The sequence below is a fragment of the Taeniopygia guttata genome, chromosome 29 (genome assembly GCF_048771995.1).
Source record: "Taeniopygia guttata chromosome 29, bTaeGut7.mat, whole genome shotgun sequence".
NCBI lineage: Eukaryota > Metazoa > Chordata > Aves > Passeriformes > Estrildidae > Taeniopygia > Taeniopygia guttata.
Window position 1 is genome coordinate 4,243,487 of NC_133054.1, and position 19,556 is coordinate 4,263,042.

Genomic DNA, 19,556 nt, shown 5'->3' on the forward strand with positions numbered 1-19,556 from the left:
ACATCCCGGTGACACTCGGGGACACTCGGGGACATCCGGGGACATCCCGGTGACATCCCGGTGACACTCGGGGACATCCCGGTGACACTCGGTGACATCTTGGGGACATCCCGGGGGTGGCACGGCGGTGGCATCACGGCAGCGGCGTGGCGGTGGCATCCCGGTGACATCCGGGGACATCCCGGTGACATTTTGGGGACATCCCGGTGACATTTTGGGGACATCCCGGTGACATTTTGGGGACATCCCGGTGGTGGCACCTTTTGGGGACATCTCGGGGACATCCCGGCGGTGGCAGCAGCAGCTCGAACAAGCGACCCCCGGTTTTGGGGTTCCCCCCGGTTTGGGGGCAGTTTTGGGGTCTCCCCAGTTTTGGGGTTCCCCCCGGTTTTGGGGTTCCCCCCGGTTTTGGGGTGGGGGTCTCAAGGCACGCGGTCCGGCACAGTCTGGGGGGGCGCGGGGGGGGCCCGGCCCGGCTTTGGTTCTTTGGGGGGGGGTCCCGGGACCCCCGTGGGAATTGGGGGGGAGGGACCCCCAAATTTAGGGGAGGCTCCGCTCGTCCTGCAGCTCGTACCTGGATGGGGGGAGAATGAGGGGGGTCCGACCCACAGACCCCCAAACCCCACACAGACCCCCCAAACCCCACATCCCCCCAAACCCCACAGACCCCCCCCAAACCCCACAGACCCCCAAACCCCACAGACCCCCCAAACCCCACAGACCCCAAACCCCACAGACCCCCCAAACTCCCACCCCAAACCCCACATCCCCCCAAACCCCACAGACCCCCCCCAAACCCCACAGACCCCCCAAACCCCACAGACCCTACAGACCCCCCCAAACCCCACAGACCCCCCAAAACCCCCCAAAACCCCCCAAACCCCCACCCCAAATCCCACTCACCACCGCGGTTCCCCCTCGCTCAGATCCACCCGCGCCAAATCCAACTGCAACTGTGGGGGGGGAGAAAACCCCAAAACCTCAGCGAGGCCCCCCCAAAACCCCCCGAAACCCCCCAAACCCCTCCCCAAAATCCCCCGGGACCCCCCAAACCCCTCCCCACGCCCCCCGGGACCCCCCCAACCTTGCCCAGCGCCTCCTTTTCACGCGTGACGAAGGACAGAGTGGATTTCACCGTCACCTCCAACCTGCGCTGCGCCGCCTCCTCCGTGGGCAGCTCCCACTCGAACCTGGGCACAGCGAGCCGGGCTGGGACCCCAAAAAAACCCCCAAAAAACCCCCCAAAAACCCCCCAAAAACCGGGGGGACCCCCCAACTCACCGCTCATCAAAGTCGGGGTTCAGGGTCCGTTTCTGCACCCCCGTTCTCCTCTTGCTGCGCTCGGGCAGCAGCAGCAGCGACACGTACGGGTCCGGCAGCTCCTTGGGGGGTGCTCGGAGCTCTCTGGGGAGGGGTTTGGGGTCACCTCGGGGGGTTTAAATTTGGGGGATCCTTCTGGGGGACCCCCAAAGTGCGGTTCACCTGCAGCCGTGCACGATGGCCACGAGTTTGCGCTGCTCCCGGTGGTGCCACAGCGAGAGGCGCAGCCGGGGACCCGCGGTGGGCTCGGGGGGGCTGGGGGGGAGAGGGGCGGAGTGTTAGAAACCCCCAAAAAACAGAAAAAAACACAAAAAATAAAACAAAACAAAATAACCCCAAAAAACCCCCAAAAAACCCAAAAAAACCCACAAAAAACCACAAAAAAACCCAAGAAACCACAAAAACAAACCACAAAAAACCACCAAAAAACCCCACAAAAAAGTAAAAAAAAAAAAAACCAAAAACCCCCCAAAAAAGCCACCAAAAAAACCCACCAAAAAAAAACCCAAAAAGCCCCCAAAAAATCACCAAACCCCCCCCAAAAACAAACAAAAAAAAACCTCAAAAAGCCCCAAAACCCCCAGAAAACCCAAAAAAACCCACAACCCCCCCCCAAAACCCACAAAAACCATAAAAAAACCAAACCCAAAAACCCACAAAAAAAACCCCAAAATCCCCCCAAAAAAACCCCCAAAACCACAAAAAAACCACAAAAAACACACACAAAAAAAACCCCATAAAACCCCAAAAAAACCCCAAAAAACCCCAAAAACCCCCCCAAAACCCCCCAAAAAACCCAAACCCCCCCAAAACCCCCCGAAAACCTCCCCAAACCCCCCCAAAAAACCCCCAAAAACCCACCAAAAATACCTCAAAAACCCCCCAAAAATCCCCCAAAAGCCCCAAACCCGCGGGAATTTCCCACCTGTCCGCGGGGGGGCGGCGCCGGCGGAGCCCCCCCGGTGCTCGACCTTCATCTTCACCTTCACCTTCATCATCCTCATCCTCATCCTCACCTTCCTCCTCCTCCCCCGCCGCCCTCTGCTCCAACTCCTGCGGCACCAGCACCTAACGCGGGTTTTGGGGTCACCAGGGGTATCCCCGCGGGTTTTGGGGTGACCCCGCGGGTTTTGGGGTGACCTTTGGGGCTCCCCGCGTGTTTTGGGGTAATCATTGGGGGTCTCCCCGCGAGTTTTGGGGTGTCCCCGCGAGTTTTGGGGTGACCCCGCGGGTTTTGGGGTGATCCTCGGGGCTCCCCGCGGGTTTTGGGGTGACCATTGGGGGCTCCCCGCGGGTTTTGGGGTGATCATGGGGTGTCCCCGCGGGTTTTGGGGTGATCCTCGGGGGGTCCCCGCGGGTTTTGGGGTGACCATTGGGGGCTCCCCGCGGGTTTTGGGGTGACCAGGGGGGTCCCCGCGGGTTTTGGGGTGATCCTCGTGGCTCCCCGCGGGTTTTGGGGTCCCCCCGCGGGTTTTGGGGTGTTCCTTGGGACTCCCCGCGGGTTTTGGGGTGACCATTGGGCTCCCCGCGGGTTTTGGGGCGATCCTCGGGGGTCCCCGCGGGTTTTGGGGTGACCATGGGGGGTCCCCGCGGGTTTTGGGGTGACCACGGGGTGACCCCGCGGGTTTTGGGGTGATCATGGGGGCTCCCCGCGGGTTTTGGGGTCACCAGGGGGCTCCCCGCGGGTTTTGGGGTGATCCTCGGGGGGGTCCCCGCGGGTTTTGGGGTGATCCTCGGGACTCCCCGCGGGTTTTGGGGTGACCACTGGGGGCTCCCCGCGGGTTTTGGGGTGACCACTGGGGGCTCCCCGCGGGTTTTGGGGTGACCTTTGGGGCTCCCCGCGGGTTTTGGGGTGATCCTCGGGGGTCCCCGCGGGTTTTGGGGTCACCAGGGGGGTCCCCGCGGGTTTTGGGGTGACCATGGGGTCCCCCCGCGGGTTTTGGGGTCCCCCCGCGGGTTTTGGGGTGACCCCGCGGGTTTTGGGGTCCCCCCGCGGGTTTTGGGGTGACCATGGGGGTCCCCGCGGGTTTTGGGGTGATCAGGGGACTCCCCGCGGGTTTTGGGGTCCCCCCGCGGGTTTTGGGGTCCCCCCGCGGGTTTTGGGGTGATTATGGGGACTCCCCGCGGGTTTTGGGGTCCCCCCGCGGGTTTTGGGGTCACCATGGGGTCCCCCCGCGGGTTTTGGGGTCCCCCCGCGTGTTTTGGGGTCCCCCCGCGGGTTTTGGGGTCCCCCCGCGGGTTTTGGGGTCCCCCCGCGGGTTTTGGGGTCCCCCATCTCACCCCGAGCTGTGCCCGCAGCAGCAGCCGCCCCCCCCCGCTCAGGGGCTCCCACCCGTCCGAGCCGAGCCCGGCCCGGGCCAGGAGCGGCGCCAGCGGCAGGCGGAGCGCGCCGAGAGCGGGGCCGGCCTCGTCCTGCACCTGCGGGACCGGGGAGACCCCAAAGGGAGACCCCAAAGTGAGACCCCCCCCGGGACCCCCAAAGTGAGACCCCAAAGTGAGACCCCCCCTGGCACCCCCAAAGTGAGACCCCAGAGTGAGACCCCCCTGGGAACCCCAGAGTGAGACCCCCAGTGAGACCCCCAAAGTGAGACCCCCAGAGTGAGACCCCCAGAGTGAGACCCCCCTGGGAACCCCCAGAGGGAGACCCCCAAAGTCAGAGCCCCAAAGTGGGACCCCCAAAGTGAGACCCCCAGAGTGAGACCCCAAAGGGAGACCCCAAAGTGAGACCCCCAGAGTGAGACCCCCCCTGGCACCCCCAAAGTGAGACCCCCAGAGTGAGACCCCCCCCCTGCACCCCCAAAGTGAGACCCCCCCTGGCACCCCCAGAGTGAGACCCCCAAAGTGAGACCCCAAAGGGAGACCCCCAAAGTGAGACCCCAAAGGGAGACCCCCAAAGTGAGACCCCAAAGTGAGACCCCAAAGTGAGACCCCAAAGTGAGACCCCCAAAGTGAGACCCCAAAGTGAGACCCCAAAGGTGAGACCCCCAAAGTGAGACCCCCAAAGTGAGACCCCAAAGTGAGACCCCCAGAGTGAGACCCCCGTGGGAGACCCCAGAGTGAGACCCCCAAAGTGAAACCCCCACCCTGACACCCCAAAATGAGACCCCCACCCCCAAAATGAGACCCCCACCTGACACCCCCCCCAAAGTGAGACCCCCATCCTGACACCCCCAAAGTGAGACCCCCACCTCGCAGCCCCCCAAAACTGAGACCCCCACCCTGACACCCCCCCCAAAGTGAGACCCCCACCCTGACACCCCCCCCAAAGTGAGACCCCCACCCTGACACCCCCAAAGTGAGACCCCCATCCTGACACCCACAAAGTGAGACCCCCACCCTGACACCCCCCACCCAAAGGTAGGACCCCCCCCCCCGCACCCAAAGGTGCCCCCCGCACCCCGGGGTGCCCCCCCCACCTGCAGCTCCAGCGTTTCCTCGTGCGGGTTGAGGATGAGGAAGGAGAAACCTTCATCCCACACCGGCTCGGGGGAGGGGGCGCAGGTCTGGGGGGGGGAGGGGAGGGGGTGAGACCCCCCCCAAAAATGATCTGGGGGGGGGAGACCCCTAAAAAAGGTCTGGGGGGGAGGAGGAGGTGGGGAGACCCCCCCCCAAAAAATGGTCTGGTGGGGGGAGGGGGTGAGGGACCCCCTAAAAAAGGTCTGGGAGGGGGGGAGGGGGTGAGGGATACCCCAAAAATAGTCTTGGGGGGGGGAGGGTAGGGGGAGACCCCCCAAAAAAGGTCTGGGGGGGGAGTGGGAGACCCCCCCCAAAAATAGTCTGGTGGGGGGAGGGGGTGAGGGACCCCCCAAAAAAGGTGTGGGGGAGACGGAGGGGGGAGGAGGGGGTGGGGAGACCCCCCCCAAAAAAGGTTTGGGGATTGGGGAAGGGGGTGAGGGACCCCCCAAAAAATGTTAAGGGGGAAGGAGGGGGGAGAGACCCCCCCAAAAAATGTCTGGGGAGGGGAGGGGGAGGGACCCCCCGAACAGATCGGGGGGGGGGAGGGGGTGAGGGACCCCCCGAGCCCCCCCAAATCCCCCCCAACCCCCCCGCGCCCCCTCCTCACCCGCGTGCGGAAGGACACGTCGCGCACGGTCAGACTGACGAGGGCGGCGGGGGGGCGGGACCCCCTAAGGAGCTGGGGACAGCAGGGACATTGGGGGACCCTCGGTGACCCTGGTAACCCCCGGTGACCCCCGGTAACCCCCGGTAACCCCCCCCCGGTAACCCCCGGTAACCACCCCCGGTGACCCCCGGTAACCCCCGGTAACCCCGGTAACCACCCCCGGTAACCCCCGGTGACCCCCGGTGACTCCCGGTAACCCCCCCCGGTAACCCCCGGTAACCCCCGGTAACCCCCGGTAACCCCCAGTAACCCCCGGTAACCCCCGGTAACCCCCCCGGTAACCACCCCCGGTAACCCCCGGTAACCCCCAGTAACCCCCGGTAACCCCCGGTAACCCCCCCGGTAACCCCCGGTAACCCCCGGTAACCCCCCCCCGGTAACCCCGGTAACCCCGGTGACCCCCGGTAACCCCCCCGGTAACCCCCGGTAACCCCCCCCCGGTAACCCCCGGTGACCCCCGGTGACCCCCGGTAACCCCCGCTATCCCCCGGTGACCCCCGGTAACCGCTCACCGGCAGCTCGGCCGCCCGGGCCAGGAAGACGCGGAGCAGCGCGGCCGAGAGCCGCGGGCCGTGCTCGGGCTGCTGCAGCCGGTTGGAGTGCAGCACCTGCGGCACCGGGACAGCGGCGGGTAACGGCACCGGGACACCGGTAACGGCACCGGGGATGTAACGGGGAGAGGAGACCCGGGGGGGTAACGGCACCGGGACACCGGGGGTGTAACTATTTGCTGTTTTTAGGGCAATATCTGACATTTTCGGGCACTATTTGATATTTTTTGGGCACTATTCGCTGGTTTTAGCCCGGATTTGCTGTTTTCAGGGCACTATTTGATGTTTTAAACCCGGATTTGTGTTTTTCGGGCACTATCTGACATTTTTCGGGCACTATCTGACATTTTCAGGGCACTATTTGATGTTTTTAGGGCACTATCTGACATTTTTCGTGCACTATTTGACATTTTTCGGGCACTATCTGACATTTTCAGTGCCGGATTTGCTGTTTTTCGGGCAATATTTGACATTTTTTGGGCGATATTTGACATTTTCGGGCACTATTTGACATTTTCGGGCACTATTTGACATTTTTCGGGCAATATTTGATATTTTCAGGGCCGGATTTGCTGTTTTTCGGGCACTATTTGACATTTTTCGGGCACTATTTGACATTTTTCGGGCACTATCTGACATTTTCAGTGCCGGATTTGCTGTTTTTCGGGCAATATTTGACATTTTCGGGCAATATTTGACCCTCCCCGCCCGTACCCGCTGCAGCATCGCGGCGCTGTCCCGCGGCTCGAGGCTCTCCAGGCGCACGTGGAGCCGTCCCGAGGGGGCGTCCTGCAGCGGCAGCCACTGGGGGGGACCCCCGTGAGACCCCCACCCACTTTGGGACACCCCCACCCACTTTGGGAGACCCCCACCCATTGATGAGACCCCCCCGTGAGACCCCCACCCACTTTGGGACACCCCCGTGAGACCCCCCCCACTTTGGGAGACCCCTCCCCATTGATGGGACCCCCTGTGTGAGACCCCTCCCCGCTTTGGGACACCCCCAAACTCAGTGAGACCCCCCCCAATAAACTCCCCCAAAAGGTGAGACCCCCCCCCAATAAACCCCCCCCTTGGTGGGACCCCCCCCCATCCCTGAGACCCCCCCCAAAATGTGAGACCCCTCCCCCACCTCATCCACCACGCGGCTGCTCAGGACTCTGCTCAGGGGCACCTTGCACCTGGGGGGGGGGGGCAGGGGTGAGACCCCCAAAAAACACCCCAAAAACTCCCCAAAATCACCCCAAAATCACCCAACCCCCCCCAAAAACCCGCCCCAAAATCCCCTCAAAATCCCCCCAAAAACCACACAAAAACCGCGCCAAAATCCCCCCAAAAACCCCTCAAAACCCCCCCAAAAACCACATAAAAACCGCGCCAAAATCCACCCAAAACCACCCCAAAAACACCCCAAAATCCACCCAAAACCACCCCAAAATCCACCAAATACCCCCCAAAACACCAAACCCCCCTAAAACTCCCCCAAACCCCCCCCCAGAAATTCCCCCAAAATTCCTCAAAACCCTCCAAACCCCCCCAAAATTCCCAAAAACCCCCCAAAATCCCCCCCAAAACCCTTCCGGACCCTGCAAAATTCCCCAAAAATTCGCTGAAAATTTCCCCCAAACCCCTCCAGACCCCCCAAAAATCCCCCAAAATTTCCCCCAAAACCCCACAAATCCCCCAAACCCCCAAAAATCCCCCAAACCCCCAAACCCCAACCCCACCGGCCCAGGAAATCGTCCTTATCGATGTCCTCGTCGAAGATCTCGAACTCCACGTCCTGTCCGGGGACGTCATCCACGATCACCTGAGCCCAAAAAAACCCCAAAAATTCCGATTATTGACCCATCGCTCTGCCTGCGGGGCCTCCGTTTCCCGGTACCGTGCCTCAGTTTCCCCTTCCAGGACCCCCCGAGCCTCCCGTGCCTCAGTTTCCCGGTACCGTACCCCCGTTCCCCGCCCCCCGGTACCGTGCCTCAGTTTCCCGCCCCCCCGGTACCGTGGCTCAGTTTCCCGGTACCGTGCCTCAGTTTCCCGGTACCGTACCTCGTTCCCCGCCCCCCGGTACCGTGGCTCAGTTTCCCGGTACCGTGGCTCACTCCCCCGGTACCGTACCCCAGTTCCCGCCCCCCGGTACTGTACCCCCGTTTCCCGGTACCGTGCCTCAGTTTCCCTGTCCCTCATTTCCCCGGTACCGTGCCTCAGTTTCCCGGTACCGTACCTCAGTTTCCCGGTACCGTACCCCCGTTCCCCGCCCCCCCGTACCGTACCTCACTCCCCCGGTACCGTGCCCCAGTTCCCGCCCCCCGGTACCGTACCCCCGTTCCCCGACCCCCGGTACCGTACCTCACTCCCCCGGTACCGTACCCCAGTTCCCGGCCCCCGGTACTGTGCCTCAGTTTCCCGGTACCGTGGCTCAGTTTCCCGGTACCGTGGCTCAGTTTTCCGGTACCGTACCTCACTCCCCCGGTACCGTACCCCAGTTCCCGCCCCCCGGTACCGTACCCCCGTTTCCCGGTACCGTACCCCCGTTCCCCTCACCTCGTAGCACTCGTCCCAGCGCGGGTTCAGCTCCCGGTACCGGGTCCGGCTGCGGAACCGGCGCCCCCCGGCCCGGACGGCGGCGTAGGGGTCGGAGCGGCCCCGGACCAGCCCCGCCAACCGCCGGTCCTTGGCCGCCAGAGCCTCCGCCGCCAGCAGCCGCACCCGCAGCACCCGCTGGGCACCGGGGTGAGCGGGCACCGGGACCCCCCCGGGACCCCCCAAATTCACCCGGGACCCACAAATCCCACCGGGACCCCCGAACCGCCACCGGGACCCCCAAATCCCACCGGGACCCCCAAATCCCACCGTGACCCCCTCAAATCCCCACCGGGAACCCCAAATCCCCCCGAGACCCCTGAACCCCACCGGGGCCACCGGGACCCTCCCGGGACCACCGGACCTCCGCCGCCAGCAGCCGCACCCGCAGCACCCGCTGCGCACCGGGGTGAGCGGGCACCGGGACCCCCCCCGGGACCCCCAAATCCCACGGGGAACCCCAAATCCCACCGGGACCCCCAAATCCCACCGGGACCCCCAAATCCCCACCGGGACCCACAAATCCCCCCGAGACCCCTGAACCGCACCGGGGCCACCGGGACCCCCCCCGGGACCCTCAAATCCCCCCCACCGGGACCCCCCAAAATTCCCCCGGGACCCCTGAACACCACCGGGATCCCCGAACCGCCACCGGGACCCCCAAATCCCACCGGCACCCCCGAACCCCCACCGGGACCCCCAAATCCCCACCGAGACCCCCAAATCCCACCAGGATCCCCCGAACAACACCGGGACCCCCCAAATCCCACCGGGACCCACAAATCCCACCGGGACCCCCGAACCCCCACCGGAACCACCGAACCGCACCGGGACCCCCATCCTCACCCCCAGGACCCCCCAAAAGCCCCCCAGGACCACCCAGGACCCCCCAGGACCCCCCCAAATCCCCCCCAGGACCCCTCCAAATCCCCCCAGGACCCCCCAAATCCCCCCCAGGACCCCCCCAGGACCCCCCCAAATCCCCCCAGGACCCCCCAGGACCCCCCAGGACCCCCCCAAATCCCCCCCAGGACCCCCCCAAATCCCCCCAGGACCCCCCAGGACCCCCCAAATCCCCCCCAGGACCCCCCCAGGACCCCCCAGGACCCCTCCCCACCTCGGTGCCCATCCGGGGGTCGGGCCCGGCCCGGCTCGGTCTGCGCGGGGTGGGGGGGGGTCCCTCGGGGTCACTTTTGGGGGGCTCCGCTTGTCCCGGGGGGACCTCGGGGGGCTCCGGGAACAACACCTGAGGGTGGGGGAGGGGCTGGGGGTCACCAAGACTCCCCAAAACCCCCCCAAAAATCCCACAGCTCCAGTGGGAGGGGCCATGGGGGGGAAATTGGGGGGAAAATTGGGGGGAAAAATGGGGGGAAAAATGGGGGCAAATTGGGAGGAAATGGGGCTGACAATGGGGGGGAAGGGGTGAGGGTCCCCAAAACCCCCCGAAGACCCCCCAAAAGCCCCCCGGGGACCCCTCCTCACCCGCAGCTCCAGCCGGAGGGGCAATGGGGAGAAAATTGGGGGGGGAAATGGGGAGAAAATTGGGAGGAAATTGGGGGGCAATGGGGGGGAAAATGGGGGGAAATGGGGATTAATGGGGGTTAATGGGGGGAAATGGGGGTGGGAGTCACCAAGACCCCCCCAAAACCCCCCAAAAACGCCCCCGGGACCCCTCCTCACCCGCAGCTCCAGCTGGAAGTGCAATGGGGGGGGGAATTGGGGGGAAATGGGGGGAAATTGGGGGAAAATTGGGGGACAATGGTCGGGGGGATGGGTTGGGGGTCACCAGGACCCCCCAAAATCCCCTCCCCGAGCCCCCTCCCCACTCGCAGCTCCAGTTGGAGGTGCCATGGGGGGAAAATTGGGGGAAATTGAGGCACAATGGGAGGACAATGGGGGGAAAAATGGGGGGAAATTGGGGGACAATGGGGGGAAATGGGGGTGGGGGTCATCAGGACCCCCCCAAGACCCCCAAAAATGCCCCCGGGACCCCTCCTCACCCGCAGCTCCAGCTGGAGGTGCAGCCGCGCCCCCGGCCCCGCGCCCCGCAGCGGGAAGGGCCCGTCCAGGGCCATCCCCGGCGCCGACAGAAGTCGCGACAGCGGCAGCGACAGCGACCCCAGGGGGGTCTGCCGGGGGTCGTCCTTCACCTGCCGGGACGGATTTGGGGCCGAAAATTTGGGGGGACCCCGCGCCGGGCACCCCCAGGGAAATGGGGGGCAAAGGGGGATTTGGGGGGACAGTGGGGGGGCAATAGGGGGGCAATGGGGGAGACAATAGGGGGGATTTGGGGGGATTTGGGGGGATTTGGGGGGGATTTGGGGGGGGATTTGGGGGGGTTTGGGGGGATTTGGGGGGATTTGGGGGGACAATGGGAAGGATTTGGGGGGATTTAGGGGGGGATTTGGGATGAATTTGGGGGGAATTTGGGAGGATTTAGGGGAATTTAGGGGGATTTGGGAGGGATTTGGGATGAATTTCGAAGGGATTTGGGGGGGATTTGGGGGAATTTGAGGGGATTTTGGGGAGATTTGGGGGGATTTCAGGGGGATTTGGGAGGATTTGGGGGGATTTGGGGGAATTTGGGAGGATTTGGGGGGATTTAGGGGAATTTGGGGGAATTTGGGAGGATTTGGGGGGATTTAGGAGGATTTGGGGGAATTTGGGAGGATCTGGGGGGAGGTTTGAGGGGATTTAGGGGAGATTTGGGGGGGAATTTGGGGGGAATTTAGGGGGGATTTAGAGGGGATTTGGGAGGATTTGAGGGAATTTGGGGGGGATTTCGGGGAAATTTTGGAGGATTTGGGGGTTTTCGGGGGGGATTTGGGGGAATTTGGGGGGAATTGGGGTGTTTTTTGGGGGTCTCACCTGGAAATCCACCTCCTGGTTGCGGGGGTCGTGCAGGAAGAACCGAAAAGCGTCTTCCCAAACGGGGGCCGAGGTGTTGCAGACCACCTTTTGGGGGGGGGTGCTGAGATCAGACCCCCCAAAACCCCCCAAAAAAAAACCCAAAATCCCCCCAAAATCCCCCCAAAATCCCCCCAAAAACCCCCCAAAAATCCCACCTTGCTCTCCCTGGTCACGTCCTGCACCGACACCTGAACCACGGGGTTGGGCTCTTTGCCTGTTTTCCTCACCTGCGCCAAAACTGGGGGGTCAGGGGGGGTCCCCAAATTCTGAACCCCCCCAGAGCACTGCCCGAGACCCCCCAAAAATCCCCCAAAAACCCCCCAAAACTCACGGGCAGCCCCTCAGCCCTGTCCAGGTACACCACCAGGATGGCCGAGGAGGGGGGGTCGGGGTTGGCCGCGATTTTTCGGTTCATTTCCAAAACCTGGGAAGGAATTTTTTGGGGTCAGATGAAGGGGGACCCCCATTCCCGACCCAACCGAACCCCAAAATTCCGCCAGCACCGACCTGATCCAGCTTGGAGGCGTCGGGGAGCAGCGAGAGCCACTCCAGGCGCAGGTGGAGCCGGCCCTGCCCCCCCTCCTGCAGCGGGAACCACTTTGGGGGCCGAAAAAGAGGGGAGGGGGCGTCAGCCAGACCCCCACCCCACCCCCAGCACCCCAAATCCCCCCCCAGCACCCCAAAATCCCACCCCCTGCCCCCCACCCAGCACCCACCTCATCCATCACCCGCGCCTTCAGCACCTCCCCGAGGTCCAACTTCATCCTGGGGGGGAACGGCGGAATTTGGGGAGGGGGCGGCGGGTTTGGGGTGCGGACCCCCCGAATTTGGGGGTGCGGACCCCCCCCACGGCCTCACCTGCCCAGGAGATCGTCCTTGTCGGGGTCTTTGTCGAACAGTTCCACCTCCAGCTCCTGGCCCGGCACCTCGTGCACCATGAACTGGGGGGGCAGGGGGGGTTGGGGGTCCCACCCGGGGGGTTTGGGGGGTCCTTGACCCCACAGGACCCCCATGTCCCACCCGGGGGGATTTGGGGTGTCCCCATGGCCCCTTTGGGGGTCCCACCCGGGGGGTTTGGGGGGTCCTTGACCCCACAGGACCCCCATGTGCCACCCGGAGGTTTGGGGTGTCCCCATGGCCCCATTGGGGTCCCACCCGGGGGTTTGGGGTGTCCCCAGAGCCCCATTGGGGTCCCACCTGGGGGGTTTGGGGGGTCCTCACGGCCCTATTGGGGGTCCCACCTGGGGGGTTTAGGGGGTCCCTGTCCCCATAGCCCCACCCGGGAGATTTGGGGTGTCCCCACAGCCCCGTTGGGGGTCCCCATGTCCCACCCGGGGGGTTTGGGGTGTCCTTGACCCCACAGGTCCTCCATGTCCCACCCAGGGGTTTGGGGTGTCCCCACAGCCCTGTTGGGGGTCCCCATGTCCCACCCGGGAGATTTGGGGTGTCCCCACAGCCCCGTTGGGGGTCCCCATGTCCCACCCGGGGGATTTGGGGGGTCCCCATGTCCCACCCGGGGGGTTTGGGGTGTCCCTGTCCCTGTGTCCATCCCCGTGTCCATCCCCATGTCCATCCCTGTGTCCATCCCTGTGTCCGTGTCCATCCCCTGTTCTCATGTCCATCCCCATGTCCATCCCCTGTCCCCGTGTCCATCTGTCCATCCCCGTGTCCGTCTGTCCATCCCTGTGTCCATCCCCATGTCCCTCTGTCCATTCCCATGTCCATCTGTCTGTCCATCTGACCTCGTACACCTCGTCCCATCGCGGGTCCCCGCAGTCCCCGATGACGCGGCTGGTGGCCGTCTGTGTCCATCCCTGTGTCCATCTGTCCATCCCCTGTCCCCATGTCCCTCTGTCCATCCCAGTGTCCCTCCCCATATCCCCGTGTCCATCTGTCCCTCTGACCTCGTACACCTCGTCCCACCGTGGGTCGCTGCAGTCCCCGATGACGCGGCTGGTGGCTGTCTGTGTCCCCACGCGCAGGACGCCGTAGGGGTCGGAGTGTCCGGCCACCAGCCCCCCCAGGAACCGGTCCTTGCTGGGCAGCGCCCGCGCGGCCACCAGGGCCACCCGCACCACGCCCTGGGGGCACACAGGGGTCACAGGGGTCACCCAGGGGTCACAGGGGTCACAGGGGTCACCAAAGGGGGGGACACGGCCACCAGGGCCACCCGCACCACGCCCTGGGGTCACCGGGGTCACAGGGGTCACCAAGGGGTCACCGGGGTCACAGGGGTCACCCAGGGGTCACCCAGGGGGGGACACGGCCACCAGGGCCACCCGCACCACGCCCTGGGGACACCAAGGGGTCACCAAGGGGTCACCCAGGGGTCACCCAGGGGTCCCAGGGGTCACCAAGGGGTCACAGGGGTCACACAGGGGTCACCCAGGGGTCACCCAGGGGTCAATGGAGGAGGGAGATGGGGGAGAGGAAAAGGAGCAGAAAAGGGGAAAAATGGGGGAAAATGGGGGAAAATGGAGGGAAATGGGGAAAAATGGGGAAAATGGGGAAAATGGGGGAAAAGGAAGGGAGAGGAGGAAAAAGAGGGGGAGAAGGGAAAAAGGGGGGGTCAGAGGAGGAAAGTGGGGGGGAAATGAAAAATGGGGGCTCAGAAGCCCCAAAAGGGGGTGTCAGAAACCCCAAAAAGGGGGTACCGGGACCCCCAAAAAGGGGGTGTCAGGACCCCCAAGAAGAGGGTTCATAAAACCCAAAAATGGGGTGTCAGAAGGGGAAAATGGGGGAGAAAACGAATATGGAGGAAACGAAAAAGTGGGGCTCAGAATACCCAAACAGGGGGTGTCAGGGCCCCCCAAAAGGGGGTGCCGGGACCCCCAAGAACAGGGTGTCAGAACCCCCAAAAAGGGGGTTCATAAGACCCCTAAAAGGGGGGGTTAGAAGCCTCAAAAAGGGGGTGTCAGGACCCCCAAAAAGGGGGTGTCAGAAGAGGAAAATGGGGGAGAAAATGAAAATATAGGAAACGAAAAAGTGGGGCTCAGAATACCCAAACAGGGGGTGCCAGAACCCCCCAAAAGGGGGTGCCAGGACCCCCAAAAAGGGGGGCTCAGAACCCCCAAAAAGGGGGTGTCAGAATACCCAAAAAGGGGGTTCATAAGACCCAAAAATGGGTGTCAGAAGGGGAAAATGGGGGAGAAAATGAAAATATGGGAAACGAAAAAGGGGGGAATCAGAACAGCAACAACGAAGGGCTCAGAATACCCAAAGAGGGGGTGCCGGAACCCCCCAAAAGGGGGTGCCAGGACCCCCAGAAAGGGGGTGCCGACCCCCCGGACCCACCCGGGGCAGGGGCCAGCGCAGCTGCGCCGCCCCGGGCAGGTCGGGCAGCAGCGGCAGCAGCAGCCGGTTGGGCAGCACCAGGCAGGAGGCGATGCTCTCCATGATCAGCGAGTCCGACAGAGAACTGGGGGGGCCGAGGGGTCAGCGGGGGTCCCCCAAAATCCTCAGCCTCCCCCGAGGGTCCCCCAAAAGTCCCGGGGGTCACCTGAGGCCGGGGATGTCCAGCAGGTTGGTCAGCCCCGTCCAGTTGATGTCCAGGGTCTGCAATGGTGGGGGGGGAAAAGGGGGGCTGGGGGATTTTTGGGGGGGCTGGTGTATTTTTGGGGGGGGCTGGGGGATTTTTGGGGGGGCTGGGGGATTTTTGGGGGGGGCTGGGGGATTTTTGGGGGTCTAGGGGCCTTTTTTGGGGTCTGGGGTCCTTATTTGTCCTTTTTTAGGGGGTCTGGGGGCCTTTCTGGGGTGGTCTGGGGTCCTTTTTTGGGGGATCTGGAGTCCTTTTTTGTCCTTTTTGGGGGGTCTGGGGTCATTTTAGGGGCTTTTTTGGAGGATCTGGGGTCGTTTTAGGGGCTTTTTGGGGGGTCTGGGGGCCTTTCTGGGGTGGTCTGGGGTCCTTTTTTGGGGTCTGGGGGCTTTTTTGGGGTGTCTGGGGTCCTTATTTGTCCTTTTTTTTGGGGTCCTGGGGTCCTTTTAGGGGCTTTTTTGGGGGCCTGGGGGCCTTTCTGCGGTGGTCTGGGGAATTTTTTGGGGGGGTCTGGGGTCCTTTTTTGGGGGTTCTGGGATCCTTTTTTTGGGGGTGGGGTCCCCATCCCTTTATTTTTTTGGGGTGTGGTCCCCATCCATTTTTTTGGGGTGTCCTGTCTTTTTTGGGTAATTCCTGCTCCTTTTTTCGAGGTATCCCATCCTTTTTTTCAGGGAATTCCGTTCCTTTTTTTAAAGGGTTCCCATTAATTTTTTTGGGGGGAGTTCCCATTAATTTTTGGGGTTCCCCGCCGTTTTTGGGGTGCCGCACTCACCGGCCGGCGGATGAAGAAGATGCTGAGCGCCCCCACGATCGGCGCCTCCCCCAGAAGCGGCTCCAGGATGATCCTCAACACCCCATGAAGCTTTTGGGGGGTCCAAAATCAGCCGGGACCCCCCAAAAAAAACCCCAAAAAACCCCCAAATCCCCCCAAAACCCCTCACCTGCACCCCCTTCACCCCCGCCTTGCAGAAAAACTTCTTCACCTCCACGTCGATCTGCACGTCACCCACGTAACTGAGGGGGGGCAAAATTCAATTTATTTTTTTGGGGGGTGTTATTAAGACCCCCCCAAATTCCTCCTCAGAATGGGGGGGAGCAGAGACCCCCCCCCCCAAAAAAAAACCCCAAAAATCGCACCTGATGTTGAGGTCCAGCAGGATTTGCTTGTTGTGGGTGCCGGGGTGGGCTCGGACCCCCAAAATGCGGAGGGGCTGCGGGGGGGGGGATCAGGGGGGGATTTTGGGGGGGTCAGGGGGGGATTTTTGGGGTGGGGGGGTCAGGGGGGATTTTTTGGGGGGTTTGGGGGGGATTTTTGGGGTGGGGAGGTCAGGGGGGATTTTGGGGGGGTCAGGGGGGATTTTTGGGGGGGTTTGGGGGGGGGATTTTTGGGGTGGGGAGGTCAGGGGGGCATTTTTGGGGAGATTTCAGGGGGGGATTTTTGGGTTGGGGGGTCAGGGGGGGATTTTTTATGGGGCTGGGGGGCAATTGGGGGGTTTGGGGGCTGTTTTGCGGGGATTTTGGGGTGAATTTTGGGGTTTTGGGGTGAATTTTGAGGGGTTTGGGGCTCCGAGGGGACTGGGTGATTTGAGGGGGTTTTGGGATGAATTTGGGGTGAATTGGGGTGAATTTGGGGGGTTTCGGGGGGTGTTTTGAGGGGATTTTGGGGTGAATTTGGGGTGAATTTGGGGGCTTGGGGGTGAATTTGGGGGGTTTGGGGGTTGTTTTGAGGGGATTTTGGGGTGAATTTGGGGATTTTGGGGTGAATTTGGGGGGTTTGGGGCTCCCGGGGGAGCGGGGGTTTGGGGTGGGATTTGGGTGAATTTGGGGTGAATTTGGGGGGAATTAGGGGGGTTTTTGGGTGAATTTCGGGGTGTTTGGGGCTCCCGGGGGACCGGGAGATTTTAGGGGGTTTTTGGGTGAATTTGGGTTGAATTAGGCGGGTTTTTGGGTGAATTTCGGGGTGTTTGGGGCTCCCAGGGGCGCGGGAGATTTGAGGGGCTTTGGGGTGAATTAGGGGTGAATTTGGGGTGAATTCAGGGTGAATTAGGGGTGAATTGGGGTGAATTTGGGGTGAATTTGGGGTGAATTTGGGGTATTTTGGGGGGTTTGGGGCTCCCGGGGGAGCGGGGGTTTTGGGTGGGATTTGGGTGAATTGGGGTGAATTTGGGGTGAATTCGGGGTGTATTTGGGGTGAATTGGGGGTGAATTTGGGTTGAATTCGGGGTGAATTGGGGGTGAATTTGGGGTGAATTGGGGGTGAATTGGGGGTGAATTGGGGTCACCTTCTGCCCCAGGTCCACGCGGGTGAAGGCGAAGCTCTGCAGGTGGGCGCTGGAGCCGCGCACGGCCGGAGCCACCCGGTCCTGCAGCACCTTCCCCACGAACTGCCCCACGAACGGCCACGCCTGGGCCAGAGCCTGCGGGACACCGACACGCGTGGGACACGACACGGAGGGACACCGACACGCGTGGGACAGGACACGGAGGGACACGGACAGGGGATGGACACACGGACACGGAGGGACACGGACACGGGATGGACACGGGATGGACACACGGACAGGTGATGGACACACGGACACGGGTGGGACACGGACACGGGAGGGACACACGGACACGGGAGGGACACACGGACATGGTGATGGACACACAGACACGGGATGGACACGGGAGGGACACGGGTGGGACACGGGCACGGGAGGGACACCGGATGGACACACGGACACGGGTGGGACACGGGATGGACACGGGAGGGAGGAGGGAGGGAGGGAGGCGGGAGCGGCGGGGGCCGGACCCCCGGACCCCCCCGGACCCCCGGACCCCTCCGGAGCCCTCCGGACCCCCGGACACCCCCGGACCCCCCGGAGCCCCGGACCCCTCACCTTGTTGAGCCATTCCGCCCGTTCCACGTCCGGGAAGGTGACCTGGGGACCGGGGGGAACGGGGGGAGAACGGAGGGGGTCCTGAGTTCGGGGTGAGGGGGGCGCGGCACCTCCCGGCCCCGTGCCTCAGTTTCCCCAACCCCCGCAACACCCGCCCGTTCCCGGGGGTCCCCAAAGGGGGGGGGGAAGTACCGGGAAAGGGGGTCCGGACCCCAAAACGGGGGGGAAGTACCAGGAATGGGGTCCGGACCCCAAAACGGGGGGGAAGTACCGGAAAGGGGGTCCGGCCCCTCCCCAAACCGCGGGAGGGGCCCCACGGCCCCCCCGGGCCGGGCAGGAAACGGCCCCGCCGGGCCCGGTGAGTCACGGCACTGCCGGAAGGCCCGGGCGGTACCGGGGCCGTCCGGTCCCTGCGGGCAACGGAGCGCGGGAACCCCGCCCGGGGACAGCGTGGGGGGGTCCCGGTGGGGCGGCGATCCCCGCCCCGGGGGTCCCGCCGGCACCGAGAGGGGCTCGGTGCTGCCCCGCCCCACCGGGAAATGCAAGGAACGGGCGGAGAGCGGCACCGGGAGGAGCCCGGTGATGCCCGGGGGGCTCCGGGGGTCCCGGTGCAGAGAGAAGGGACCCGGCCCGGGGATCCCGGGGGGCTCCGGGGGTCCCGGTGCAGAGAGAAGGGACCCGGCCCGGGGATCCCGGGGGGTCCCGCAGCGGGGCCGGTGCGGGATGCGCGGCACAGCCCCGGGGGTCGCACCGGGGACCGTGCGGTGCCTCGGGGGTCCCGGTAACGGGGACAACTCCAGCGGGGCTCGGTGCGGCGGGGGTCCCGCCGGGGCGGCGAGCTGCCCAGGGAAGCCCGGGGGGTGCGGGGGTGCTGGGGGCGCCAAGCGGGGCCCGCAGCGGAGCAGAGAACCGGGACCCGCCCGGGGGTGCGGGGAACTCGAGCGGTGCCCCGGAGGTGCCACCGGGGGCGGCTGCGCTTCCCAAAACCCGCAAGTCCCGCCGAGGGGAGGGGCGGTGCCCGGTGCGGGGATCCCGCCCGGTTTTCCCCGGAGCGATAACGGCGCTGCGGGGCGCTCCCGAGCCGCCGCTTACCCAGGCCGGCAGCTCCCCGCGGGCCGCGCCCAGCCCGGCGGCGGCGGCGGCGGCGCGCACGGCCGCTTCTTCGTCGCGCTGCAGCCGCTCGGCCGCGCGCATCCCGCGCTCCCGGGAGCGCCGCCGCCGCCGCCAGCCCGCGTAGAGCGCCAGGGCGAGCACCACGGCGCCCGCGCCCAGCCCCAGCAGCCCCGCGGCGTAAGCGGGCAGAGCCCAGAGCAGCCGCCGGCCCAAAGCGCCCAGAACCGCCAGGCCGGGCGCGCCGCGCCGCTCCATCGCTCCCGGTGCGCTCCCGGTGCGCTCCCGGTGCGCTCCCGCTCCGCCGCCGCCGCCCCGGCCACGCCCCGCGCACGCACGCGCAGCTGATTGGCTGAGCCGCGCCCCCCGGGACACGCCCCCTCCGCACGCACGCACCGCCCATTGGACGCCAGCCAGCTCCTGGCCACGCCCCCCGCGTCACTCGCGGAATGACCGCCAAATCATGGCCACGCCCATGTGGGCGGGACGACCACGCCCCGATCGCGATGTGGGCGTGGCCTCGGCGAGGGGCGTGTCCCCGT

The 19,556-nt window shown here is 64.5% G+C and overlaps 1 protein-coding gene across 1 annotated transcript; it reads right to left on the minus strand.

Moving 5' to 3' along the window:
* Nucleotides 1–394: 394 nt before the first annotated feature.
* ESYT1 (extended synaptotagmin 1) lies at nucleotides 395–19,486 on the minus strand. Its single transcript, XM_072919738.1, has 31 exons — nucleotides 18,997–19,486; nucleotides 17,905–17,946; nucleotides 17,305–17,439; nucleotides 16,160–16,233; nucleotides 15,964–16,036; nucleotides 15,795–15,884; nucleotides 14,987–15,042; nucleotides 14,782–14,905; nucleotides 13,392–13,568; nucleotides 12,346–12,428; nucleotides 12,204–12,252; nucleotides 11,995–12,084; nucleotides 11,819–11,911; nucleotides 11,643–11,714; nucleotides 11,446–11,532; nucleotides 10,578–10,727; nucleotides 9,695–9,823; nucleotides 8,539–8,715; nucleotides 7,722–7,804; nucleotides 7,127–7,175; nucleotides 6,709–6,798; nucleotides 5,956–6,051; nucleotides 5,384–5,455; nucleotides 4,737–4,823; nucleotides 3,601–3,738; nucleotides 2,246–2,388; nucleotides 1,483–1,575; nucleotides 1,282–1,404; nucleotides 1,085–1,190; nucleotides 904–953; nucleotides 395–574 (listed from the first exon to the last, which is right to left on the minus strand). The coding sequence occupies exons 1-31, from the start codon at nucleotides 19,270–19,272 to the stop codon at nucleotides 541–543; spliced, it is 3,141 nt and encodes a 1,046-aa protein (XP_072775839.1). The 5' UTR covers nucleotides 19,273–19,486; the 3' UTR covers nucleotides 395–540.
* Between the last annotated feature and the right edge of the window lie 70 nt (nucleotides 19,487–19,556).

Bases quoted from the DNA above. Each gene is read 5' to 3' on its own strand.
- ESYT1 (XM_072919738.1), bottom strand. From the start codon at position 19,272: ATGGAGCGGCGCGGCGCGCCCGGCCTGGCGGTTCTGGGCGCTTTGGGC. The intron at 11,533-11,642 runs GTGGGATTTTTG...CCCCCCCAAAAG, and splicing joins ACGTGACCAGGGAGAGCAAG to GTGGTCTGCAACACCTCGGC. The intron at 9,824-10,577 runs GTGAGGAGGGGT...CCCCACCCTCAG, and splicing joins ACCTCCAGCTGGAGCTGCGG to GTGTTGTTCCCGGAGCCCCC.